The sequence below is a fragment of the Theropithecus gelada genome, chromosome 4 (genome assembly GCF_003255815.1).
Source record: "Theropithecus gelada isolate Dixy chromosome 4, Tgel_1.0, whole genome shotgun sequence".
Lineage (NCBI taxonomy): Eukaryota > Metazoa > Chordata > Mammalia > Primates > Cercopithecidae > Theropithecus > Theropithecus gelada.
Genome location: NC_037671.1, coordinates 62657366 through 62680846, shown reverse-complemented (window position 1 = coordinate 62680846; position 23481 = coordinate 62657366). Strand labels below are relative to the sequence as shown.

At 35.2% G+C, this 23481-nt stretch overlaps 1 protein-coding gene across 2 annotated transcripts in view; it reads right to left on the bottom strand.

The window, feature by feature from the left end:
* Positions 1-5622: 5622 nt before the first annotated feature.
* PHF3 (PHD finger protein 3) overlaps positions 5623-23481 on the bottom strand; it is an 85703-nt gene continuing 67844 nt past the window's right edge. For both annotated transcript variants that reach the window (XM_025381907.1, XM_025381905.1), the window contains 10 exons: positions 21828-21975; positions 21592-21748; positions 19708-19824; positions 17523-17654; positions 16500-16635; positions 13926-14121; positions 13277-13424; positions 10911-11000; positions 8765-8960; positions 5623-8545 (listed from right to left, as the gene is read on the bottom strand). In XM_025381907.1, the coding sequence (XP_025237692.1) occupies positions 6423-8545; positions 8765-8960; positions 10911-11000; positions 13277-13424; positions 13926-14121; positions 16500-16635; positions 17523-17654; positions 19708-19824; positions 21592-21748; positions 21828-21975 (3443 nt within the window). In that variant the 3' untranslated portion in view covers positions 5623-6422. The remainder of the gene's footprint in view (positions 8546-8764; positions 8961-10910; positions 11001-13276; positions 13425-13925; positions 14122-16499; positions 16636-17522; positions 17655-19707; positions 19825-21591; positions 21749-21827; positions 21976-23481) is intronic.

Here is a 23481-nt window from a genome sequence, read left to right as displayed (position 1 = left end):
CCATATTGTATTACATGGCTTAGCTACAACTATTTGTATGATTCAACGATGTAAAACTTGAACATAGATTTAAACCAAAAATTATTGCATGAATGTAGAAAGAGACGGTGAGAGAAAAGGAGAACAGGCTGGTAAGAGCTAAATCCTTATCTTTTATAATAAGACATTAATAGATATTACAGTATGTGCAACTTAAAAAATAGCATATGCATATCACAAACATGAAGGCAAATATCCTAAATATCTAAAAGAATTAAAAATGGTTGCCTCTGGAGAGAAGAGTAGTGCAGAGGCCTGTTGTTTTTATTTATAAACCTTGTAGAACTATTTGGCTTTTTAAAACTATGTACTCATATTAACTGATCAAATTAAAAAATTAACCTTAATTTGTGTTTAACTGCTTTCAAGTCTACAGATCTCAAAATTGGGCATAAAATAGGTTCTAAACAATGCCACAGGAAATTACTGTCCTAACAATGGAGTACTGTTGATAGCATAACTTGAAAAAGTATTTTTCCCAAAACAGTTATTGATACAATTGTGAACAGAATTTTCACTTCCCACTCCCAGTCCACCACTGCAGATTGGAAAGCAGTTATTGCTGTTGTTACCTGACATTTTCTGAGTTTGATATGTGTGACAATTTTGCCACTTGACAACCAGCAACATATGACTGACTTGGTGAACTACCAGGTAGAATAGGTCATCTGGAGAAAAAAAATCTTAATAATAAACAGCATGTAATGTTCAAAAAGAAAAGTATGTAATTAATCATCAAGTAATTCGAGAAAAGAATTTACAAAAAGTAAGAGCTGATGAATACACATTTAACTTCTGTGCAGATTCCAATCTATACAAAGTAACTAGGAGTAATTTATCATTCAAAAAATATTACAGATTTTTGTCTTATTTTAGCCACTCCATTCATTCCAATCAAAAGGCTACAGACATTCCTAAAAGGACCTAGGACCAGAGTTAAGAATGTCGACACCATTTGACAGGGCACAAATGTTTCCAAACATACAGTTCATATTAACACTAGGAAGTGTGAGGGTAGAATATAAGGTAGAATTGCAGAATGTTTACACATTGATTCAAAGGTTTGTTTTTTAACAGAAACCACTCAAGACAACTCCATCAAATTTTGCTGAAAAACTGTTACCTAAACTGGTATTGGTCCATATTACTGCATTTAACTTTGGAGATACTTACACCATAAGGATAAATGCTCTAAAGAAATTCCTTTTGGCAGCTAGTAATCAAATCTAACCTTTCAGAAAATGCACGTCATGTATAAAAAGGCTGTTTTATAAAAGCTTACAAAATCTTCAAAGAAACTGCCTGAATCACACTCCCATCATATTAGGTCACTTGTTCTCTCATAATAAAGTATGCCTTTTCTTTAAAATAGCACTTCCCAAAGTATGGTCCAAGAACCCCTGAGATATTTTCAAGGAATCCAGAGTCCTCCCTTTCCCAAAAACGAATGAACATATTAACAGATTTTCTTCATATATTTCAAATAAAACGACATACTACAAAACACTGAATGCAGAGCACGTAAGAGAATCCAGCCCTAAGTTAGAAATTGGAAATATGCAAAAATGAAGACAATGACACTCTTCTTACTAGTTTGGAAGCTAACATTTATATAAATGTTGTATTAACAGATGAGATTATCATTAATAAATATTTTTAATGTTTATCATTTGACTTTCTTAGTATGCTAATGATATAAACCATATAAACAAAAGCTTTGGCATTTTCCATTTCTAAGAGTGTAAGGGGTCTTGAAACCAAAAGTTTGAGAATTGCTGCCTTAAAGCTTTTCACAGTTGCAATTTTATGTTCAGATTTTATAGCTTGTCTTCTACCTGTAATCTCCACAAAATTGGAACTTTCCCATTTTGCTCATCATTGAATTCCAAATGCAGAAAATTGTGCTTACAGAATAGGCACACAATATTTAGGAACTGAAAACTGCTGCCTATTCTCCCATAAATCAAAATGACTTGAAAAATATATTTTTCACCTTAAAACCCTGCAAACTTCATGTAACAAATTAACACTATTCCTGCTTCCAATTTTGCTACCCTGGTGATGATGGTGTTGATGATTTCCTATGTGAAATGCTTTTCCAGTATGAAATAAAAATGACTGCTACAGAAAGACTTTTAAGGTAATTTTACTATAAATGTCACGAGGTTTCTCGAAGTGTTGAATGTAAACGGAACATTTTTATAAAATAAGGTGCAGTAATATTTACCTTTTCAGTCTCCTTTTAAAGAATAAGTTCCTGAAAAAAAAAATTACTTTGAGGACAAAATTATCTTAAAATAAGTATTTTTAAAAGACAGCTTGGGCTAACATATACATATGTATACACACACATGGACATGCACACAATTATTACATAGAAAAAGTATTTTGGGGCTATTTGGAGTTATATTGGATTCATTGTCCTTTAGTGCTTAGGCTATTTCCCTCAATGACTCTGCTCTGCATCTATCTATAAGATGAAACTTGACAGGGTGAACTCAAGCTTTCAAAGGACTTCTAGCTACTGATCTAATATTTGTTTTCAACTCAACTACTTTCTTGTTCTACGTATTAACTACTATAATTCTTTGTGAAACAGAAATCAAAGAATTAGGGTGTTTGGCACCTTTTTAAAAGCAGTAACCAATTTTATTTGCAATTTGCTTTAAGAGACAGAAATAAACCTGATTATGTATACAGTTCTTTGTAGTCATTAGTAAGTTGTAGCCTGACCAGTGTTAGAGGGATCTGAGAAGATGAGCACAGTACAACTAGTATATCCAAATATTAAAATACTGATTTACTAAGATCTGGTTCACTATCAAGCTCTCATAATGCATTTCAGTGGTTCATAAACTTTAAAAACACAGCTACTATTAAAAACTTGGGAACAACAAAGTTACCTGTTAAGGGGTAGTTTTAACACACACGTTAACATGGAGGGGCTTCTCACTCCAATTTCTTCTCTACTGCTGGTGTTATTGTTCTTACATTTTTAACATGTATTTACTATAGCCTTAACTATTCTATAAAGATTTAAGATTAATTCACCCACAATAAGCTACAATTAGTGAGTCAAGAGCTGTGGAAGATGATGGCCCCCCAAAAGATGTCTACACCCCAATCCTTGGAATACCTGTAAATACATTAGGTTACATGATAATAGGGAATTAAGGTCACAGATGGAATATAAGTTGCTAATCAGCTGACTTTAAAATAGGAAGATTACCCTGGATTATCTGGTTGGGGTCAACAATGTAACAAGGGTCCTTTGTAGAAGAGGGAATCAGAAGGGAAGGTCAGAGATAGTAGAGAAAGACTGGGTCCCATATTGCTGTCTTTAAATATGGAGAAAGGGATCATGAGCCAAGGAAATTGGGTGCCCTCTAGAAGATAGAAACCAAGGCCAAAATAAAAAAAGGGAATCTCCCCGAAAGCCTCCAGAAAATGAATGCATCTTGCTGACATCTTGATCTTACCCAGTGAGATCTGCACAGACTTCTGATCCACAGAACCGTAAGATCATAAATTTGTGTGGTTTTAAGCCACTACACTTGTAGTGATTCATCACAGCAGCAATAGAAAACAGGAATAGAAAATTAGGATTTGTGATTAAATTTTGCAAATCTGTACAAAATAACTTACAGGTTTTTGGTTATGTCTTCTGGCTCACGCTGAAGAGTTGGGTTGCTCAGTGAAGGGTTTCTGACAGTTCAGTGGAATGCAAAGCAAGAGGGCTATGAAAGGTATATATGATCCAGGCTTTTGCTTCTTTTCCTCATTCTTAATTCTCAGAGCACAATTGCTAAGCACATGGACTGTAGAGAAAAGGACAACTGAGCTAGGATCCCTGCTCTGACAACAGCAGGATAACCTGGCCAAGTTTCCCAACTTCTCTAAGTTCCAGATTCCTCAGCTCTAAGCCTTCACCTTTGAGTTGACCAATGTTTATACTAAGTGCTCAAAACCAGGGATGCCTTACAGAGGGCTCATGGACGCTTTCTGATTGCCACAAAGATCACATGGGGTGAACTTTACAGGTACTGAGATGCCCTGGTACTTTCACCTAATAGAGGTATGCATTCACTGTCTTAAGATGACTCTTAAGTTTTTTTAAGTGTACAACTTTTTTTAAGGAGCAGGTTTTTCTTGAAACAGGAGAAACTGAAAGATGAAATTCATGTAATTCACTAGTTTGTATAAGGCTAGTTGTACCTGGGACTGAGAATGGTTTTGGATCTACTACTCGTTGAAAACTCTGCTTATTTTCCTTTTTTTTCCTCAAAAGGAAAACCTCAAATAGTTAATATGACCATACTTTTCCTACTCTCCACACAATGTTTCAGTCGATCAGCGGTTACAAGATCTGCCTCTAACCCCAAGAGATGCTCATCCCTAATAGGAGGCTATATGGGCCTTGCTATTTTAAAAACATGTATCAAGATTCAATCAGATCTGATTAAAGAATTTTAGATATGTAGAAGAAACTATTAGCTAAGAGGTGATCAAAAACTGACCTAAAAGCTTGTTTTCATTCATTAACCCATTATTTTTTACTTTCATCTTGCAAAAGAAATCTGGAGTCTGATAATACCTCAACCAGTAAAGGTAGATGTACTGATGACATATACATTTGAAATTGAAAAACTAATGTTTTTGTTTTTAATGTGTAAAACCCTGACAGCAATTTCTTTGTACTGGTGCAAATTATGACTTAGATTTTGTTTTGTTTGGGACTTTGTTTTCTAACAAGTTAATTTCCAAAAGAAAAGTGGACCAAAGTTAAACGGCTTTATTTAAACACAAGTCCTCTGTTTTAGAACTTTATGACGACAAATTTCAGAGGATAAAGTAGGGAAAAAAGTACTGCAAGTCATTGCAAATTAGATAGAATGTTTGGTTCCGAATTTTCTCCCTTCTCTCCAGCAAAAACAACAAGGATAATTCTGTTTCAAAACCAATTTTTAACTCTAATCTTTAAGTTCTTTAGGAAAACAATCAATCTTGATTTTGTGGAATTATTTATATTTTTCTTCATTAATACAGGTAAGTAAATATACTGAGTTCTCTTTGTTTTTTGGGAGGTTTTTTTTTTTTTTTTTTTTTTGTCAGCATCATTTGATAGCTCTTGCTTTAAATTACAGCCATCAAAACCATGTGTTTTAGGGTTTAAATAAATTTAGATTTGAATTAATAGTTTTCATATGTTTTTTTTTTTCAAGTAAAACTAGTATACGAAACTGTACAGTTACTTTACAAATTAGGCTAAATCACATTTTATAAAAAGATTCAAAACATATTTGTCTTCAAGTTCTGTGGTCTTTAATTTTAATGATGAGTGAGTCAGAGTACCAAACTGTGATGGTGTAAAAGTTTTCAGAAACTTACCTAAAAGGGGGCTATAGCTGCACAGTGTTTCACAAGTAGTTCTAAATTCTAGCCTCTTTAGAACTACACAATTCATCTCAGCCTATAATTTAAGATTTTAAAAAATTGTTTTTCCCCTCATCTAATGCCTGACATAGATAGCTATGTCTATATGTTCTTGGCTGAGTAATGAAAAATCAATGGTTGAAGGTAATTAAAGCTTTAAAGAAGAAATTCTTTTACTACTGAATTTCAAGTCACACACACAAAATAGGTGAGAAATTCTTTTATCATATTTAGAATCAAAATATCCCTTAAAATATTTACATTTTACAGTAAAAAGGATAGCAAAACACAAGATCATGTACAAGCTTAAGTATTCAAGTTTCTGAAGAGCCAAAAATGAAAATGAAAACAATGACCTACCACAAAGCTGTAGTACATGGTAATAAATGACTTCAATGAGTGCAGATTAAAGCAATAAAAGTACCCCTTGGGCTTCTGATTCTTGGTCAAAAACTGCTCAACTAAATGATTAGCATAATCTGATTATGAAGTTGTTTGGATTTTTGTTGCTCCTCTACAGTTTCTTTAAAAACAGTGCAATTTAAAACAAACTTACAGAGCCACACATTACTCCCAAATTAGTCATTATATAAAGGACATTCACTAGAGGCAGTAAATATATTCCATAGTTAACCATATTTACCAATTAAGGAATAAAACTAAAATTTCTAAGCCTTTATTGCATATTAATAAAACAAATCTTTGAATATACAGCAATGTAAAATTTTTAAAAATATTAAATTCCTATAACTAGGGACAGTTGGTATGAAGAGGGATGATGAGCACTGGTACAGGACACTCTGCACCAACACATAGAATTTACTGTTCTGCAAATGACTGATAGTAAAAATTTTAAAGATGGCACAATCCTAGCAGGCAATCTTTCTTTTGTTTACAAGATACAACATTTAACAGTTATTTAAATGTAATCCTGAAGCAGCCTGCAAATTTTACCTTTTGCTTTTAGTTCTGTCAGTGTGGTCCCTATCTTTGTGGTACCTATCCCTGTCCTTTTCTCCTTCTCTATGTTTACTTTTTTCTCGTTCTTTGTCCTTCTCATAGTCTTCACTTTTAGGTTTATCTGGCTTCTTGTCTACACTCCTACTATCTCTGCTTGCTTTTCCATCTGTTCCTCGATCACCATGTGATAACCGTGCCCTCTCTTTATCTTTATGCCCTTCCTCCCTGCTTTTTCTGTCTCTGTCCTTGTCTTGGCTTCTGTCTCTGCGTCTATGCCTTTCAGATTCTTGCTCCCATTCCTTTTCATGTCGCTCTCTTTTCAAGTGGTGTGAATCACTATAAAATCTCTGGCGGTCCCCTTTACCCCTATTAAATGGCCTATCCAGTTGCTGTTGGTCTTGCCTACCCCAAGGGTCACTATGGCGCCTTTCTGGTCTCCGAACGTCTTTAACCTGGTAAAAATTCTGTGGGCCTATATACCTTGATGCTTGTGAGAGAGGACCCATCATACGCTGTGGCTGACCTGGGAGATGAACAACAGGTGGCCAGGGAACCATGGGATTTTGAGCAAAGCCAAAGCCTGGAGGGGGAAGTAATGGAGGTGGCAAATGTGGTGGAAATCCAAACATGCTTTGTGGGGGAAAATTAGGAGGCCCTGGAAATGGAAATCCAGGTGGGCTAGATTTCAGATGCTGAAGGCTGGGCTGCTGTGGCCTCATGGGTGAAAAGTTTGTACTTGTTCTGGGGCTGGTGCTTCTGGAAGTAAAGGTGATGCTTTTAGAAGGAAATTCTGATGGACATGTGTTTCCAACTTCAAAATGAGATGTCGCTACTGCTGATCCTCTTCGAAATGGGTGCACAGTTTCAATATTTTGCATTAAAATATCTTCCTGTAAGGGTTTTGCTTGTTCTGCCTGAGAAGTCTGTATGTTTTCTACTGATGGCGAGTTTTGTGCAACTTTTAAATTGTCACTCTGCTGAACACATGAGTTTTTCTCTACAGAACACAACTTTTCCTCTACATTCATTTGTTCTGTTAAGTGCTCCTTGTTGTGTGACAGACCAGGAAGGATATGTTTTTCTCCATTCCTGCAACTATCTCCATCTTTGCTTTCTGAAGTAGTTACAGGCTGACTTCGTCCTGCTGCTTGCCTAGGATCCCTTTTCAGGTTGATAAACTGTGGAGACCTTGTATTAGCAACAGGGTTTTCACTACAGCTCACATTACCATCTATGTTTCCTTTTCCTACATTAGATCTGCATGGAGAACTATTTGAAGTCTGGTTATCTTGCAAATTATTCTCTTGATCTTCCTGAAGCTGTCTTTTTAATGTTTTCTCTTTACTCTCCACAGTTTCCTCTTGTTTTGACTGAATCGATAAATTTGTTAAAAATGCTTCTGTAGAAACATCTGGTGGTTTACCTCTGAGACTAAGACTCGTCAAAGGCCCTGCAGAAATGGAAGAGGATCCTACTATTGATGTTTCTTCTCCTATTACTGCTGACTTATCTGTGGATTCTGAAAGATTATCTACTTTAACTTTTATCTCCTTGTTTTCACTATCAGTGACTTCCACATTATCTATTTTTTCTGTTTTTGAGTTGGTCTGCTCATTTAAAAATGGAATTTCTTTAAGAGTGTTTTGTTCCATCACTGACTGAGCCTGGTCATATACTTGACCAGCGGTGCCCAAAAGGCTTTGAAGTATATCATCCACAGGAAGAGGTTTATTTGCTAATTCCAGAGTAGTAGGTTGATTTTCCCAGCCAATCAATACGCCAGGAAGAAATCTTAAAGGTTTTGGTGGCTCATGTTTGGTGACTTCCATTAAAGGTTCAACTGCTGCTGGAAGGTCTTCCTGAAGATTCTGCTGAGGTTTATTTCTCTGCTTGTGTAATACAGTTGTAAAGGAATTAAAAAAGTCATTTTCTTCCTCTGGTGCTTCTTCTGTAGAAACTTCTATTTTACTTTTTTTATCAGGTGGCAATGCTATTGGTGCACTTTCAGGAGTCTCAGCTATATGACTCGTACTAGCAGAGGCACTGTGCTGCCTCTTCAGTTTCTGACGAATAATTAAGCCCAACAATAGATTAGGTCTATGCAGTTCAAGCCCTGTATAAAACCAAAAACATTAATTCATTATTTTTGATCATTACAAAAAAGGGTAAAATTCTGCCTCTAACTTATTACAGGATATTAAATGATGCCTGGCCCTGTAAAGCCATCTCTAGACGGCTGGATCCTGAGAAAGAAGGCAGAATCAGTCTTTTCACTCTGGTCCCACCTCCCATGTTATTTCATTCTTATCCTATTATTAAAATGTATACCTACCAGGTCCATCAAAAGGCACAAGAGGGTGTGGAATTTTATCTGTGGCACCCAAAGGAATAAGGTACATATCTTTAACCTGCTTCATGTTGTTAGCAGCTACTCCATAGCGCTTTCTGCTACTGAAGTATGCAAAGAGCAAAGTATAAGAAATTTGATCTTCTTCAGTTACTGGTGTGAAGCGAACCACACAAATTTCCTGTTCAAGAAAAGAACAAATGATTGTTTAAGATAATAAGCTAAAGAGTATCTTGGTTTTAAAACTATTTCTCAATTAGTAATAATCTACTGAACTTTATAATGATAGTACCAAGTAACATGGTTTACCAACTTAAATACAGAAGAGAATATTAAAAGGAAGTAACTCTTAAGAAAAGATCTTTACTGATCCACTGATGGATCTGTTTTATCTGATGGCTTACACTTCTTAGGGAAACGTAAAGAAATGGAGTCCCAAGGTGATTAACGACTTTTATGAAGGTGACAGATACAACTGTGTCAGTGGCAGAGATAATACTGAAACCCAAGTCTTCTAATATCTATACTATATCGTGATTTCCAATGCTGTAACCTCCACAAAGGGCTGCCTATGTTCTTGACCCACTGGGAACTCAAAGCAACCAATACTTCCACCCTACTATACATTTATATACACAATAGAAAAATCCACTAATAATCCAGTTACTAGGCACTGAACTTAGAAATAAAAAGGGCTGGATGAAGAGACCTTAAACACATATAGACCATAAATTTTGTAAAGTAATTTGGCTTACTCAGGAATTTTCTTGCTTGCCTCTAGGTTCCCGGCTTTGTTTCAGATAGAAAAGACAGTCCTAATTTGTTACTAATTTGGTAGTGTTCAAAAACAATGTTTTTTTCATAATGGTATATGGCCGAAATGGGAGAGCCAGATTTGCTGCAAAGCCTAAAACTGATGCAAGCTCCTAAGGAAAACGTGAATGAGCTAAAATATGACTCTATCTCTCATAAAATGTGTGTCATCTAAACTGCCCTCTTTTAGAGTAAAAATCACCATATGTATGTTAGTAACAACTATTACAGCGTGTTTAAATCTGTTAAATTGGAATATACTATAAAGTGTTGGGCAGTAATATATGTGTGGATTAAAGACTGATTCTCAAAATGCCCAAGAGTAATACTTCTCATTTTTATTAGTGCTTTAATTTGTATTTTCACACTACATCGATTTAAATTCTAAAAATCTATATTGGAACAAAACATTCTTTTCAGCTTAAGATTATCCATTTTGGTTCATTCCAAAGGAAAACTAGAGACTTCTAGAAAAAGAGTCAAAAAAGTAACATTTATTTATTCAAGATTTATTTATTGAATGACTGTAATATACTAGGTACTATCACATCCTCTGGAGGGAAAAACAATTTCTTCTAATGATTAAATTTTCCTCTGTAGTAATAATATTCTATAAGTTAAAAAAAAGAAAAGAAAAGAAAAGAAAATGTAGAGAGAAAAAGGAAAAGGAGAAATATTATTGTGATAGAGCCATTTCACAGTATCTTTTCTCCTTTCCTCCTATTACTAATGAGAAGCCCTTAACTTTTAGCTGGGTACATGGCCATCCAATAAAAATTACATTTCCCAGCCTCCCTAGCACCTATGTATGGCTATGTGACTAGGTTCTTTCCAATGGAAGTTGATGACTGCAATTTGCCTTTGAAACAACTAGACAGGTATTCCTCATTTATTCCTATTTGGTATGTTTGACTGCTGAGGACAACACTCCAATCAACTTCTATATTCTTTGAGTCACTATATTTTAGATTCTTTCTTTTACAATAGCTTAGCTGTGCCCTCACTCAAACACATGTCTATAATAGAAGTAAGACAAAATTCCAGGGTGAATTTCAATATTTACTCTAAAACATTTCTTCTAAAACATTAACAGAAGCCACAAAGAGAGCATCCCAGAAGACGAGAGGAAAAAAAAATGCTGTACTGTTTATAGCCTCAGCAAATGGCTTTTGTTCAGTTTTGTGAGGTGTGTTATGTAGACTTAAAATGTGTATTGCTTCCTTTCCCCAGGAGACCTTGCACCCTTGCAAAATAATTCTGAACTGTTTACTTTCTAAACATTTTCCCATGCTGGTAGAGTGAAAAAAGTTTTCCTCACCTTGGTTCCTGATGCTTTTATTTTTTCCACATAATCCCAAACTGTCTGAGGTGATATCCTGCCACCTACTTGAATACTATCTGGTAGGTCCTGTGGTTTTAAAAAAAAAAAAAAATCAATATATATAGATTACCTTTATTATGACATTAGTAATTCATACAAATTTGGTTCTAAGACTAATCTGAAACAGTAATAAGAACAAGTAAATAAAAAGATTATGAAAAATGTTATCAGAAAACAAGATAATAAAGAGAGAGCAATTAGGCTTTACTTAAAATGCCAACTAAAAATGACTGATGTCTAAAATACAGCTACTAAGAAATGAGTCTTAGTTTATGCCCAATCTCACTAAGAAAGATGGAAAAGGGAAGCAATGGCAAGCATACCACATTAACAATTCAGAAAGAACACAACACATTTCAGAATATTAGCAGAGATTGTAACCTCCCCTTTTGGTAGTAGTAGGCAGGAAAATTCCTTAATAATTAACAGTGGAACTTCAAAGGTTACCAAATCTAATTACAGAGTGTATTTTTGCACAAAGGAGAATAATATTGTAATAATTCAAGGTTTTTTTTTAAAGGCATAATCCTTCTGAAAACAGATGATTACACATAAAAGCAATTAAGAATATTTAACTTTATTCAGTACATTCCTATTTTTTCCATGAAGACTGAGGAAAATCATAAAAACATAATTGATATTAAATTCAATTTAGTTTATTTAAATTATTAACTACTTTAAAATATTTGATTTGGGAGTTTAGTCTCAAACTAAAAACAGGTACAAAATGGAAGTGAAAAATCTGGACAGCAATCACATAAAAACTATGTCTCAGAGAGGAAAATAATAATTTTGTTTAAAATCAAAAGGGTTTTGTAGTTAAGGGCTTACCTCTCCATTTAAAGAATTATCTTCACCATGGACTGACCAAACAATAAATCTCTAAACAGATTTGTTCAAGAAGAACATCATGGGTCTAATTCATTTTTCTCTTATAAAGCCCACATTTTTTAAATATTTCTCAAGCAAACTGTATATAAAATTGATTAGTCTGTTTATTAATCGAAAACACACTGCTAGGCTGGGCACAGTGGCTCTCATCTGTAATCCCAGTACTCTGGGAGGCAGAGGCGGGCAGATCACTTGAGGTCAGGAGTTTGGGACCAGCCTGGCCAACATGGTGAAGCCACGTTTCTACTAATAATACAAAAATTAGCCAGGTGTGGTAGCACATGTCTGTTAATCCTAGTTACATGGGAGGCTGAGACAGGAGAATGGCTTGAACCCGGGAGGCAGAGGTTGCAGTAAGCCGAGATCACATCACTGCACTCCAGCCAGGGCGACAGGGCAAGACTCTGTCTCCAAAAAAAAAAAAAAAAAAAACACCCCACAACTGCTAACCAAATAAACTGATATAAACATTACATAAACAATATTATACTGAATTAAACTAATCGCAGCCTAATCCAAAGAAAAGTAAAATTTATGTTAGCCTTAAAAAAAAAAAAAAACCACCACAAACCAGGCAAATGATTTAGGCTTTTCCAAATACTAAAAGGAACTTTTTACCATCTTTTAATTCTTTAAAATCAGTGATGGAGAATAAATGAAAAAGGTAAGATAAGAGCAAGATAGCAAAATATGATCTCAATATAAATACAGTATATATGTACTGACTTATTTTCCTTCTATACACATACAAAAATACATTTCCTTTAAAATAGTTCAAAAATGTCATTGTCACATTTATCACAATATTATAATGTTACTGCTGCTTATTTTCCATAAATACCACATAATTTCTTCCTATTTCCCTCAGGTGTAAAACCAACCAAGGGTGTCACTTGCAGCAACTATAGTCACTAGTTTCACTGGTTTTCAAATAGCTGTAAAGCTTCAACTCCTGGTCTACATAAATCACATTCACAGAAATAGGCAGGTAAGAACAGTAGTCATGAAGATGGGGAAACACAAGCAGTGGGGAAATTAGGAGACTTGTTCAACAAAAAAATCTCAATGGGTTAACGTTAAAGGCCAAAAATATGTAAATCTTTTATTTAAGTGTGTGTTCAAAGAAAAACTTGGATATCCATGTAGACTCTCATTGATTTTTAATTATCTGACACAGTGAGGCAGTACATCTTGGGAAAAGTACAGGACATGGGAGTTTAAAACTTTCAGAGTATAGTTTATTTCACAATTCTAAAGATCCATTTGTTAATTCATAATTATATTACTTGAACTGTTTAAGAATCATTGTTAATGAATATTTTTATTACTAACTCTGTCTTATTTCCCTGTCAATTACTTTCAGAAACACACATATCAATTCATGCACAGAAGAGCAGAAAAGTTCACAGTACCTCTGTCAGGTATTCAGGGGAGCCAGATACTGGATAGGCTTTGGTAACAAATTTTGCCACAGAAGGCATGTTGATAAAACCTTTCCAGATGAAGTTCAATCGAGCCAGAAAGGTAGACTCAACCTCAACAGTTCCAGGCATCTCTGGACTAGAAAATGACATTAAAAAGCCTAAAGACAAGCTGATGAATAAATCAATGTTCTACTTAGTCATCAGTTACTCGTATTTTAGCATGTGAAGAAGGCCAAAATATGAGGCTACTGACAAAGAGTTTACACTTTTATTTTATAAAATTACATTCATATTTACATAGTTATGATTTACAAAATCTTCCCTTTTGGCTGGCTTAGGAGAACTAAGATCGAGAAAAGTGCAAGCATTTCTTCTTTAATAATCTATCCCTGACTTTTGGGACCAGCACAATTAAAGAGAATTTAAAGCTGTTTCCCCACACACTCAAATCTCTCACTCAAACCACTCAAAATAAATTTACTTTCAAAGTCTTGTTTTATCTCAAAGTACAGGAAAGTACAGTTACTTTCTCAAATGAAAGTTCCCAAAATGTCACTTTTCTGTTTCGAAGACTTGCAAGTACAATCTGGCAAAGATCTATGATGAGTATTACAGAATTTACAACAGAGAAAATTACCGTGGAGCAGGAGAGAATGTTGACTTTGGAGACTCTTGTTTCTCCTCCTCAAAGAATTCGGAAGCCAAAATATTTGAGGTTGAAGACAACGCATCTGCTATACTTTCTGCTTCATTGTCTGAATGTTTACGAGTTACTCCTACAACAACTTTTACTTTTTTTGGAGAAAGATCATCTACAGGTGGTGCCATTCGACCTAAGCCCAGAATACACCAAAAAAACACAATTGTTATTAACCACAACTTTTATAACTTGACCCATTTTCACTTTCTAAAGTTATTCACGTTCTATGATTCGATTGTTGAGTAACCATACCTTTCCTGGGGTTATATCTAATTGTCATCATTTAGTTATGTTACAACCACATTTAAGAATCAGCAGAAAGTTCACCAGTGTTCTCCCCATTCCAGTCCTCTTCTATATACAGGGACCTAAGCTTATCTGAAATGCAATTCAAAGCAAATCGTGCATGGTTCTACCTATAATAAAGTTAATTTCCCCTTAAAATCACTTTATAATTATTTCCTACATGTAAAACATATAATGAGTAAATATGGACAAGATTAGCAGTCCCCAACCTTTTTATCACCAGGAACCAGTTTTATGGAAGACAATTTTCCCATGGACAGCGGGATGGGGGGAGAGAGATGGTTTCAGGATGAAACCGTCACACCTCAGATCATCAAGCATTCATAGTTAGATTCTCATAAGGAGCACCCAACCTAGATCCTTCACATGTGCCGTTCACAACAGGGTTTGTACCCCTATGAGAACCTAATGCCACTGTTGATCTAACAGGAGGCGGAGCTCAGGCAGTAATGCTCACTGGCCCACCGCTCACCTCCTGCTGTGAGGCCCAGTTCCTAACAAGCCATGGACCGTACAGGTTTGTGGCCTGGCAGTTGAGGACCCCTAGAGTAGACAGTGTAATTCCTCTCTTAGTGATGTGAAAAATTAGAAGCAGAGAATGTTAAACAACTCAGACAAGCTAAAATGAAAATATGATTACTAGAACCTAAAACAGGTTTCTTAATTCTTGATAATTTTTTTTTAACTAAACCACACCAAATTCCAATAGTCTCGAGATGTAACATGAAGAACTAAGACAAACCTGTATATCTGTATCCAGGTTTGGATTATACAGCAACAGCTCATGACTCTACATGCCTGAAGAGACACCTCACCAGAGAAGCTATACAGGTGGCATATAAGCATGAAAAGATGCTATATCAGGAAAATGCAAAGTAAAACAACAGAGAGATACCACTATACACCTACTAGAATGGCCAAAATCTAGAATACTGAAAACACCAAATGCTAGCAAGGATGTAGAGCAACAGGAACTCTCATTCATTGCTAGCAGGAAGGCGAACTCTCATTCATTGCTGGCAGGAAGGCAAAATGGCACAGCCTCTGTGAAAAATAGTTTGGAGGTTTCTTAAAAGATAAACATACTCTTACCATACGCTCCAGCAACTGTGCTCCATGGTATTTACCCAAAGGAGTTGAAAACACATCCACACAAAAAGCTGCATACAGATGTTTATACTAGTTTCATTCGTAATTGCCAAAACTTGTAATAAAACAAGATCTCCTACATTAAGTAAATGGATAAACTATAAAAACTATATATCCAGACAATGGAATATTATTCAATGCTACAAAGAAATGAGCTATCCACCCATGAAAAGACATAGGAGAAACTTAAATGCATATTACTAAGTGAAAGTAGTCAATCTGAAAATGTTACATACTAGATGATTTCAATTATACAATGTTCTGAAAACTACAGACAGTGAAAAGATCAGTGGTTTCCAGGGGTTGGTGGGGGTGTTGGGGGAAGGGATGAATAGACAGACAAAAGAGGATTTTTAGGGCAGTGAAAATACTCTGTATAATATTATAATGCTAGACTCATGTCTTTACACATTTGTCCATACCCACAGAATGTACAACTCTAAAGAGTGAACGCCAATGTAAACTATGGATTTGGGGTCACTATTTTTCACTGTAGGTTCGTCAACTGTAATAACTGTACCACTCTGGTGTGGGATGTTGGTAACAGCGGAGACTATGCACGTAGGGAGGAAGCAGGTATATTGGAAATCTCTGTAACTTCCTCTCAATTTTGCTATGAACCTAAAACTGCTCTTAAAAATAAAAAGCTTTTTTACAAAAAAGTAATTTCAGTTTCCGATTTGTCTTATGTTATATATAATAATAAAATATAAATGCTATTTTACTCCTTTACTTTAGTAAATGACAGTATCATCACAACTGCCCACAATTTTTGATGTTCATTCTAATGGTTAAATTCTTGTCATCTGACTCCGGCAAGAAGAGTTTTTAAGTTCAAATCATGTATGGTATAATTAGGTCTAGATAGTAGACTACACTACAGTATCAAACTATACCTCAACCCAGAAAACTAGTCACACGAAAGCTTAACTGTGAGTGAGTGCCTCACCACCAATACTGAGAAAACAAAACCTACTTAAATTACATACACTAGTATACAAATATCCTTCTTTCATAATGAATGCAAAATTTTAGGAAGAAAAAACTTCCAATTACCTATGCAAATTTTGCAATTGAGATCAAAAAGATGTTGTCTGTGTTGACTAGTAGTATCTTTAGACATAGAGTCAACCTCCTCTTTTTGTTTTTCAGATCCTTCTGGCTTCTCCAGGGACTTACTGGCAGCTGGTTCCTAACGTAAGTGAAAGTAAAAATTAGTTTTAGCTGATAAAATTTGGCCTCAATTATCAAAATCAATCTATATTTTCCATTTATATTTTTCCAAAATGAAATTGTTCCATAGATAGGTTTTTTTTTTTTTTACTATTTCTTAAGAAAATGAATGCTAACTTTTAACTGTAACTTAAAAGAGCAAAAATTTAAACATTCCCCATTCTTCAAGGCTTTTAATAAGACATCAAATTATTTCTTCACTGATTTTTGAAAATAAGAAAAGCTATGCCACCTATCAAATGACAATCTGCCTAAGAAGCACTTACAGATTTCTAAAGCCTACTAAAAAATTCACTAAGTCAGGCCAGGCACAGTGGCTAATACCTGTGATCCCCGCATTTCGGGAGGCCGAGGTGGGCAGATCACTTGAGGTCAGGAGTTTGAGACCAGCCTGGCCAACATGGTGAAACTCTATCTCTATTAAAAATACAAAAATTAGCTGGGTGTGTTGGCGCATGCCTGTAATCCCAACTACTTGGGAGGCTGAGGTGGCAGCATCGCTTGAACCTGGGAGGTGGAGGTTGCAGTGAGCCGAGACTGCTCCACTGCACTCAAGCCTGGGCAACAAAGCAAGACTCCATCCCACCAAAAAAATAAAAAGAAATTCACTAAGTCAGAGCACTCCAGGAATCTACATTGTAATAACTATTTAACAGGTACCTATAACACAATTTGCACACTAAGAGAAACATTACTCAACACTCAAAAAACCACTAAACCAATAAAATAGGCAACTTTGAAATGGATGCATATTTTAAAATTCTTTTCTCTACTTTAAAAACATTAGACAAACTTTTTCTGAATCTTCATGTTTTGAGCTATAAAACATGGTATATCTATCCTTACCTGAATCTCCATGGCTGCTTCCTGTTCTTTCATTGGGGCATCACTCTCAATTTCTATTTCACCTTTATGAGTTATTTTGGTGATTGGCCGTCGTTCCACTTCTCTCTGCTCTTTCTCAATCATTTCTATGGTCTAACAGAAAATACTTTTTAAAAAATATTAAACTTAAAATATGTATTTCCAAATGTACACCTTAAATAATAAGAGCTTACCTAAAAATAAACGCATCATCACAGATGACTTTTAATCTTAAGGTAATGTCTCATATAACAAACATATTCTGAGTACTGTTATATGCCAGAGACAGTTTTAAGCACTGGGGTTATAAGAATTAGACCCCATACCTCAACCATGAGAAGTTGACATGTACATCTATATCAGGAGGCAAATGAGGTCCAAAGTAATTTGCAAAGTGGTGAAACATAGTATTTATATTTGAAATCTGTTTGCTGATTTAGTACTTTTTAGCAGCTGCCACAGGGAAATAGGAACTATCTCGGTCTTAAATTCCTAATTCAATGTTCTAACATCCCCTACAATAGCAGTTTAATCCAACGACTGATCTGGTAGTCCTTTATTAGTTAACTCCTAACTAAACCTGCTTAGTGACCTTGAAAATTCAGTTGAACAAGCTTAGCAACAAAACATCAAAATGAAGCAAGTATAACGAGAAGTAGTAAAAAGGTAGCCAGGAATAGAACAGGTTAAGGAGGGCATAGATGGGACTCTCTTTGTTAAGTACAAATTATCCTTTAAAGAAAAATCAGGTACATGGCCTTAAGAAAGAACAAGCTGCCATTTTCTGATGCAGATGATACTCGCAGCCAGTTTCAAAGCAGAAGAGTGGCATGTGCATATTTGGGATATGGAGGTAAAGAAGAGGAGGTGATATTATTTTCAAAATATAAGAGGAGGAGAAATTACATATCGTGAAGGTAAAGGAATATAGGAAGAAGTATGATATGTCAAATCAAGGCCTCTAGATGAGCTTCAAACTAGATCTGGCATAGGTCTATATGGAGGTTTAGTGCCTCAGATGTAACTAAATATTATGAACAAAAGAATCAGGTAAATCATGTGGAGTTAATATGAACTATAACCAGTATTTTCTAGAATAAGGGGCTAACATTCTGATGCCATTGTAATACAAAAATTGGATAACATGGCTATCTCACTGTCACAATAGCTCTAAGTAACATACTCAATTTTTAAAGGTACTCTAAGTACCTTTAAGTTCACAATCTCCAAACAAAAACTCTTGCTATCTGTGAGTTTCAGAATTTTTAAATTTGAACATGAAATATGGTGCACACACTCTGTATTACATAACATTCCAGTTAGGTCTGAGACAGCACCATATAATATACAATATTTCTGTGAATATGAACATTCATACATGGCAATTCAGGTTAAGCTTTATCAATAAATTAGTTATGCGAAAATAACTATTTTTCAGAGCTTCTGGCATTTGAAACTTTGGATAAGAGATAAACCTGTACACATTTTTTTCTGACTTAATTCATCTGGCTCTACAAATTACCAATATTCATAATACCTTTAAACTGTGCTGCTGAAAAATACAGATGTAATTATGAAAAGTGTTAATTCTTTTCCCATCCTTCTCATTTACATACTATAATAAAACACAAGGTAATTCTGTAACCTAGTAACTGGAGAAAATGAAAAAAACTGACAAGATCAGGGAAACCAACAGAATTTAAGAACTAGAGGAATGGAGAACACGTAACTAAAAGCAGCATGTAGGCCGGGCACGGTAGCTCATGCCTGTAATCCCAGCACTTTGGGAGGCCAAGGTCAGCGGATCACGACGTCAGGAGATCGAGACCATCCTGGCCAACATGGTGAAACTCTATCTCGACTAAAAATACAAAAATTAGCTGGGCATGGCAGCGCGTGCCTGTAATCCCAGCTACTCGGGAGGCTGAGGCAGGAGAATCATTTGAACCCAGGAAGTGGAGATTGTACTGTGCTGAGATCGCACCACTGCACTCCAACCTGGCGATAGAGCTAGACTCCATTTCAAAACAAAAAAAAAAAAGCAGCAGCATGTAACAGAAAGTCTGTGTTATTGTGCAGTCTGTGAATTTAACTCTGTATAATTTTTACCCAATGGCTGAAAAAAAATAATTTTGATAGTCAAATGCATATTTATAGATAATCTTACATGTCTGTTTTCTCTTCGTCTCCAAGCAGCTAACTCTTTAGAAGCTAGTTCTTCTGGACTCATTCTGATAAGATGATCAGGAGTTACTTCTCCTTTCAGTACTTTTTTAAATAATATCTGGAAGGATTTTAAAACAGGAATAGAAGGGGAGACAAACATTTAAAAGAGTGGTTACTATTTTAAAGTAAAAGAGTGGTTACTATACAGAAACTTGTAATAAAGATACAATTTTTGAAGACTGATCTACAAATTTTTAATTATTTATTACCTACTACACAGAGATTAAATGACAGCTTTGTGTTCTAGGAATTTATCTAAGGCAGCAAAACAAACATTTCATGTAAAAATCAATACATATGGAGAAGCATGTACAGTAAAACCATTACAATACCTACCCAAAAGTTGTATTAAGTCCACCCAGGGACACAATCTAACCATAACAATAAGCAATCTATAGTATAGGAAGGTACTGCATCTAACAGCTTTACTCAATGTAATGGTCTTCATAGTTTTAAGATTTTACATATTTAAATCCTGACAAGCTTGGAGGAAACTGCAGAGCAAAGAACCACCTGCAAGAAAGAAACCTGAAAGAAACCTGAGGGAGGCCAGGTGCCGTGGCTCACGCCTGTAATCCCAGCACATTGGGAGGGCAAGTCAGGCAGATCACAAGGTCAGAAGTTTGGGACCGGCCTGGCCAAAATGGTGAAACCCCATCTCTACTAAAAATACAAAAATTAGCTGGGCATGGTGGCGCGTGCCTGTAATCCCAGCTACTTGGGAGGCTGAGGCAGGACAATCATTTGAACCCGGGAGCGGAGGCTGCAGTGAGCTGAGATGGCGCCATTGTATTCCAGCCTGGGCAACAGGGCAAAACTCTGTCTCCAAAAAAAAGAGGAAAAAACCTGAGGGAAATAAATCTTTATTTAATTGCTGAAGTTAAGCTTCCAGATTATGTAATTCCAGAAGCATCTCATCCAGGACCATGATGGCAGAATATACAATGTATATTTTTAAGCCTCTGTTAGTATACTTCAAGAAAATATCTCAAATCACATACTGTAGCAAACATCCTTAAACAAATTTGTATCAGTTGTGTGAAAACCTTTCATGCAAAAAGGTTGCATCTAATTACATTCTGTTACCTAGAGTCATCTATAGTAAAAAACTGCTGGTGGACCTAAGTAAATGTCAGACACAAGAGATCAGTCATGTTCCGAACTTTTAAAATGTTCACTGGCGTGACTTTTGCCTATTGTACTTATCAGAGACCGACTTTTGGTGTTGAGAGCTAACACTGACATACATGCACACACATGCACAGCCTTCAGATTTCCTCTGTCCAAAACACAAAATCCCAAGAAAAAAATTATTAACATTTACTCTACTGCTAAAAGATATTTGGAACTAAAGTTATATTTAAGACTATCTTTAGAACTAAAGTTATGTATTTTCTTAAGAAAATAAATCACATTTCAATAAAAACAATTTAAAAGCATTTTTATTCTATCTTCAGATTTAAGTACAAAATAGCTATTTTGATTTAAGAAAAAAAGTGTTACAAATTTTAGCTCAAAAGTTTTTGAAGAATACATATGAATGAATTTTTTAATAAATTGGATTATATAAAGGAGAGTAAAGAAAAAAAATATATAAATCAGGTTAACACACGGTTAGCATTTCAGTAGACTGAATGGTTAATGCTATCCATTAGTATGCAGAATTCTTCAGTAGCAAAAAAACCATTAAAATTACATGTTCTACATCAAAAGGAAATCTAATCTCACTCCAATTAATAAATTATAGATCTACTGTATTACAATCTGAGATACCTACATATTCAGGAAAGTTGGAAACATAAACATATGAACAAAGCATACTTACATTGTTTTTAGGATCTTTCAAATTAAACATCAAACTTCTATATTTGTTCTTATATTTAGAATCTGTGTCCCGAAAAAAAGAGAAAAGTTCTTTCTCAATTTTTGTGGCAACTTTTGCTGCCTTTTCCTCTGGTACCTTCAAATTTGAGTCTGTAAGTCTTAAAATTAGAACAATTCAATTATTTTTCAAATATATAAAGCATAATTATTCAAACTTCTATAATAATAATATGTTACCTCTTCATAAGAATATCTTTGAGAGAATGTCTGACACTTTGCCTGATCTGATCTGCAGAAGGCTTGGAAGCAGAAGCAGCAGGAGGATGTACATTAAGCACTCCTTTTTCAACTTTCTTCTTTTTCATCTCTTGCTTCTCATGAGTACCTAATTTGAATAAATATCAAAACGTATTACATTGCTTTTAAAAATATCTTTCCTTTTTAATGCATAATATTATAAACAAAACTGATTAAAAGTCACTATTTAGAAATAAGATCAGGGCCAGGTGCAGTGGCTCAAGCCTGTAATCCCAGCACTTTGGGAGGCCGAGGCAGGCGGATCACGAGATCAGGAGATCGAGACCATCCTGGCTAACACGGTGAAACCCCATCTCTACTAAAAAATACAAAAAACTAGCCGGGCGAGGTGGCGGGCACCTGTAGTCCCAGCTACTCGGGAGGCTGAGGCAGGAGAATGGCGTAAATCGGGAGGCTGAGGCAGGAGGCGGCGCTTGCAGTGAGCTGAGATCTGGCCACTGCACTCCAGCCTGGGCGACAGAGCGAGACTGCGTCTCAAAAAAAAAAAAAAAAAAAAAAAAAAAAAAAAAAAAAAAAAAAAAAAAAAAAGAAATAATTATCAGAACCCATAGTCCATACTGAAATATTCCTGACACTGAAATCCTAATTAAAATGAATAGTGACTAAAAACTGGTCTTACTCTTTCCTCAATTTAGACAATGGCTTTTAGAGCCAGTTATTTTTCCACATATGTATATTAATTAAATTTTAAAAGCTATTTAGAAATTTTGATCTAAACTTATTAGGAGCAGATAATAACCTAATACAAAACTGATTAATCTCTTCTGGTTTTAATTGCATTTAATATTACTAATTTGAAGGCTAAGCTTTTCAAATTATTTTTATTCTATCATTACTAATTCCCACGCATCTCCAAAATCTCAATGTCAAACATCCCACCACTCTGACTTACTATATTAGCACATTTATTCTAGAATCTCCTCATTCCAACAATTCTTAAATCTATAATTTTTACCATCTTCATGTATTCACTTTCATACATTATAAACTTAGGTTACATAGTCCAATACCATTACCAGCCCCTTGTATACTTAATACCTTTATTCTCTCTCCTTTAAACATGTGTGTTGGCAAAAACCACAACCCTGCTAAAAGCCAACTTTTATCCTTCACCCAAATAGGCAAAAGACAAGGGAGAAAAATAAGCACTGGTACTGACAAATGTCATTTTAAATTTATAACCACAAGTTTTAAGTAGGTAACTCAACTTTCTGCCCTAATCCTATTAACCTTTCCTAATAAATTTGCTCTCCCACTTTTTAAGGTATCTTTTTCATACTTTTTCTCCTCTCATCTCAAATCAACAATACCACCTTCTCAACTACAACCTCTTTGATTTGCTCTTCATATTTCACTGAAAAAATGGAAAAAATGTCAGCTATCACATTTTCCCATTACCAAATCCAACCTACCTACATTAGTTCTTCCTCCTACCACATACAATCTTCCCTACTATCCAATGGATGCACTTGACCTTTCTGATAAATACCTCCCTCCAAGTGGAGTGAATCCCATCCCCTCTTGTGTCTTCCTGCATTTCACACCTACACTATCACTTCTCTCTCTTACATCA